General features: G+C 40.5%; 1 protein-coding gene across 1 annotated transcript; it reads left to right on the top strand.

The window, feature by feature from the left end:
• The first annotated feature begins 754 nt into the window (after window positions 1–754).
• bdkrb1 (bradykinin receptor B1) lies at window positions 755–4,547 on the top strand. Its single transcript, XM_012867780.3, has 2 exons — window positions 755–833; window positions 2,674–4,547. The coding sequence occupies exons 1-2, from the start codon at window positions 780–782 to the stop codon at window positions 3,787–3,789; spliced, it is 1,170 nt and encodes a 389-aa protein (XP_012723234.3). The 5' UTR covers window positions 755–779; the 3' UTR covers window positions 3,790–4,547.
• Window positions 4,548–5,271: the final 724 nt, after the last annotated feature.

Here is a 5,271-nt window from a genome sequence, read left to right as displayed (position 1 = left end):
CACTATGGTGAAGCAGTATGACTTCACTGTTGGGCTCTCTTTGGCATTAAGACAACAATAAAAGCCTATAAGGAGAATGTCAGATCATTGGTTTGAACCTCAAGCTCAAGCTGGTTTAGCTCATGAAGTAGGAAAAGTATCCAAAACACCCCAGAAAATCTACCTCCATATGTCAATAAAGAAATATTTGGAGCAGTCAAGCCATAGCCTAAACTTTGGTCTGATTAAGAAGCCATAATGTGACATTAAATAGGGAGTTTCCTGGTGGAATATCCTCTGATGCAAAAAAAGTGGGTTAAAATTCCTCCACAGTGATGTAATAGATTAATTTTCTGTCGCCACAAATTGCAGACGGCAGCTATTGCTGCCAAGGCTGAAACAACAAGTTATTAGATTTTTGAGGGCATAACTTTTTCAGCTACCCAAAACTGATTTTAGTATATATTCAGTCTATTTGATGTTTGTTGGTTTACAACATTTAACTGTGACGAAAAAACAAAAACAAATAGTTCTGTTGGGGCAAACATTTTCTTACGTTTCTGTGGTGAATTCCTCACACACTGCATGTGTCTCCAGCACGTGTTGCGCTCTGCAGCTGAAGCTTACTTTCTCCATGAGCTCACACAAAACTTTGACTGTTTCCCAAACAAGTTGATGTATTAAACTCCTCGGCCAAGACTGTGGAAGAATTCAGCTATATACAAAACTGCTCGCAGCAGATCTGCTTCCTTCATTACTGTGTGCTCTTGGTGTACATAGCAGAGACCTGTTCCAGATGGATGTTGATTCATCTTTCTGCTGAAATAACAAGGAGCGTTCTCCTGGAACTGAAGGTAAGAAATCTTAGCTCCTCTTTTTTGTTCTTCAAGTATTAAACAGACACAGATGGTACACAACATCTGTTGACAATCTTTGGTTGAGTCAGTCAGGGAAAAAATTATTAGATAACCGAGCTGAAAGCATTTCTACTGTAAAAGAAGGCATGAAAATCAGACTATTGTCGTCTGACATCAGGTCAGAATACGCTTTCCAGTTTTAGGTCAGATAGGAAAATTATTTTCTATTTCCCTAATGTCAGAATAATATCCATCCATACATTTTCTGACTCGCTTCTCCCTCATGGCATCGTGAGGTGTGCTGGTTCTTATCTCTAGTGTTCAATGAGCGAGAAGCGGGGTACACCCTGGACAAGTCGCCAGTCTGAAGCAGGGCGTCAGAATAATATGTATAAGTTTTCATACATTTCCTTTGTGTTTGATAAGCTGTATGTCTGTTAAAAAATATTCTACACAACCTTACAAATTTGATGGGACCCGTTATAGTGATTGTGTAAAAACACATACATTAAAGTCCTGATTCACTGAGCAGCATAATCTCACAATAATAAAAATATTCATGCTTTTGTCTCAGTTTACTTTTATTTAGGGAGAGAAAATAATATAATTCAAACATTTTTACAGTTGATCGGACTTAGAATTTCTAGTAATTTGTGACGTTCTATTTCCCTCGAGGATAATTATGGCATGGTTTCATTTAATCTCTGGCCACAAAGCTATGAGGAGGATGTTAAGGAAGTTTGAATAAATTTCACTAGCAGAGAACAAAGCAAATAGTGGCATCTTGTGGTCACCAGCAATTGGACGCTGTGCAAGTTCATTGTTTAGGAGTGATGGCTTAAAATATACCTTTCCTGCGCTGACATGGAAAACGTAAAAATGTGGAGTTTTTAGAAATCTACTGGGGCTTTAAGTGGTACTCTGCTATAGTCAACAAATACTGCGGGTTGACTTAGCTAGAAGCAAAAGATGGAAGGAAGTAGAATAGAGGATGAAGCCCAAAAACTACTTTCTGATAAAAATGTGTTGGCCTTTGCCCCAAGGCTGAAAGGTTGAGATTTCAAAGATATGGATAAATTAACATAACAACGGTTCAGCAGACAAATAATCCACCTTCTTCCAGGAGCATCTCTGTCCCCACATTTAAATCCTACACAAGCTGAGCTGAGCTAAAGAGAACCAAAAGTCTTTGAACCCTCTGGAACAGGGGATCCAAAGTCAGTCCTGAATGTTGGGGGTTTTGTTTTAGATGTTGCTCTGAATATGCACACCTGGAGCAATGAGACATCTTAAATCTGCAGACTGGAGTTGGACTCCTCGCATCTAGAAAGATTGTAAAAAGGGAATGGTCAAGAAAATCCAACTTACTTTTAGTTCTCTTTTTGCAGGGTTCTCATTGGCTGAATACTATTGTAAAAGATGTTGGCAACAAGGGTGCCAGTAATTGCACTGATTGCACTGTTTTTGCTTGATATAATCAATTATTTAATAAAAATGCACCGAATAAACCTATTCATGATAAGTGTTGGGTTTTTCAAGACGTTTTAGTCATGTTGCATCAATAAAAGGTGAATTTACTTTCCGGCTGGTTGCACAGTTATGCAGTCATTACTACTGTCACCATTTTATCAACAAAAAGGCCGTGAACCTCAATCATGGCCAGGAGTTAGAGTGTGTGTGTGTACATGACTGTCCTGTGTGTCTATGATGGACCAGGAGCTGGTGCTGGGACTACCTGCCCCTAAAACCCAGTGTATATATATTTACTGGGACAGATGATTTTAAAACACCAGTATCATTTTGTTGGTAAGTTATGATTAATTACTTTGTTTTCCAGCTCATGGAGCAGATCGTGTCTTCAACTACAGCCTCAGTGGGGTCTGAAGAAAGCTCGTTTCTCCCGTTTGGACCATCAAAGTCTCCAGACTCCACAGAATGGGAGATGATCCAAACCATCATTCCCCCTTACATCCTCGCCCTGTCGCTCTTAGGACTGCTCCTCAACAGCTTTGTCCTTGCGGTGTTTGTGGCCCACAAGGACCGACTGACTGTAGCAGAGATATATCTGAGCAACCTGGCTCTGGCAGACTTCCTCCTCCTGTGCGGCCTCCCTTTCTGGGCGATGTACATCCTGGACGAGTTCAACTGGTCATATGGAGATGCTTTATGCAAGCTGACCACCTCCAATATAGTCATCAACTTCTACACCAGCATCTACAGCCTGGTCATGATCAGCGTTGATCGGTACTTAGCCCTGGTGAAGACCATGAAGGCCAGGTGGTTACGACGGACGCTGTACGCTAAGATTATGTGTTTCGTTCTGTGGCTGTTGGGTCTGTTTCTCAGTCTGCCCACCATAATTCACAGAAAGGTCAAGTTCTTTGAGGAATACAATACAACTTCCTGTATTTTAGATTACGCCCATGGAAGTGCTTGGAAGCTTGCCCATCAGATTCTGATGAACGTGTTGGGCTTCATGCTTCCTATCCTCTTCATTGTTTTCAGCAGCTGGAACATTATCAGGGCTTTGGCTCGAAGGAAGGAAAATGCAGCTTTTCATGACTTCAACGATGCAAAGGCTACGGTGCTTGTCTACGCTGTCACCCTGCTATTTTTACTGTGCTGGGCCCCCTTCCAGGTTTTCACCCTCCTCGACACTCTCTGTGATTTGGAAGTGTTGGACGTAGAGCTCTGGTCTCACACTCTGGACATAGGCGGACAGGTTTCGGTGTATCTGGCCTTTCTCAACAGCATGCTGAACCCTCTGCTGTACGTCTTCTCTGGACAGTACTTTAGACGGAAGGTCTGCGCCATCTACAGAAGGGCTAGACACCAGCGCAGAGGCTCAGACATGACTACGTTCCAGCGTTCTGTGGTGTCCACATATGTCAACAGAACAGAGCAAATAAGGCCTGTGGTGATTTTCAGCCCTAAAGATCAAATAGGACGCTAATGACATCCCGTCCTGCATATGGAAGCCAAAGGAAGGATGGCACAGCTGCTGAAACACTTAACCCAATAATTATGCTGGTACCTGATGAGCTAGCTTTGTGAGATGATTTATTATTCTGTACTTTGGGGAAATGATGGATACAGACTCATTTTTCATGTTCACAGACTCAAAGACATTTGTTTCCTGAACTGTGAACATGCTTTATTTAGCTATTTGCTTTATATTTTTGGTTTTATAGCTTGTAATGGTTCAGAGGGGAACATCTAAGGACAAAATGGTCTTTTGTGTTCATTCCACCTTCCACCTTCTGATGGAGACATATTTAGGTTCTTGTTAGGTCGCAAAGTTAAGAGAGCAACAGATCAGAACTGGGGCTGTAAACTATGTTAGATGACAAATGTTACAATATCAGCATGTGAAAAATTACATTTGCAAATGAGTGCTTGGTTGCAAATGTTATGTGGACTATTATTTTTCAGTAGTGGTACATTTATGCTCTTCATCCCAGAGTTTAGTTGCCAACATGATGAATCTCACAGAGAGTGGTAGAGGCAACATGTGTAAGAATAAAAAAAGGTAAACTGATTTATTCCAGCTCTTCAAATCATTACAAAACTGAACAAAAATATTGCAGTTTGATGTTTTTCCTCAAGGTGTGAGCACATTTAGTTTTTTTGACTGCATGGAAGGTTAGAACATTAACAATGGTTGATCTTTTTTTTTTTTTTGATCAGGGTCTTTTTTATCATTTTTTCTTATTTTTCTTTACATACACCACACACACACATAAACATAAATAAATAAATAAATAAAAAAATAAAAAAATAAAAAAATAACCCCGACGGAATATACAACAAAAATCCCTCCCCACCCTCCCCTCCTATACCGGGTCTACTACCCCAACAAGAATACACCTTTTATTCATACATCAGCCGATACAAAGCACAGGTTTGCAACACAAAACCAATATTTGACCTTTATACAAAGTTATCTGCCGAAATATTCCCGACATAGGATATAAATGGCTGCCAGACGTCAAAGAATTTCTTTACAGATCCCCTAACAGTATATCTGATCTTCTCTAAATGAATGTAAGACATAACTTCTCTTAACCAATGTCCATATCTTGGAGGATGTGGATCCTTCCATCGAAGAAGAATAAGTCTTCTAGCCAGTAGAGAGCAGAAAGCTAACACAGTCCTCTGATGTTTGCTGAAAGAGGTCTCTGCTGGAGCCACCCCAAAGAGAGAGATGAGTGGTGATGGACAAACAGTTTGTCCAAATATTCCTGAAAAAAGTGTCGAAGATGCCTTGCCAATATCTGTGTAACTTTGGACAAGACCAGAATGTGTGTAAAAGTGTGGCTGGAGATTGTTTACAACGATCACACGTCGGATCCAAGTCCCTTTTGAATTTACACAATCTGTCCTTAGACCAGTGTAAACGATGTACTACCTTGAATTGAACTATAACATGTTTCAG

This window comes from Fundulus heteroclitus, chromosome 19 (assembly GCF_011125445.2).
Source record: "Fundulus heteroclitus isolate FHET01 chromosome 19, MU-UCD_Fhet_4.1, whole genome shotgun sequence".
Classification (NCBI taxonomy): Eukaryota; Metazoa; Chordata; class Actinopteri; order Cyprinodontiformes; family Fundulidae; genus Fundulus; species Fundulus heteroclitus.
Note: the sequence above shows the minus strand (reverse complement) of the source record. Positions and strands in the feature narration are given on the sequence as shown.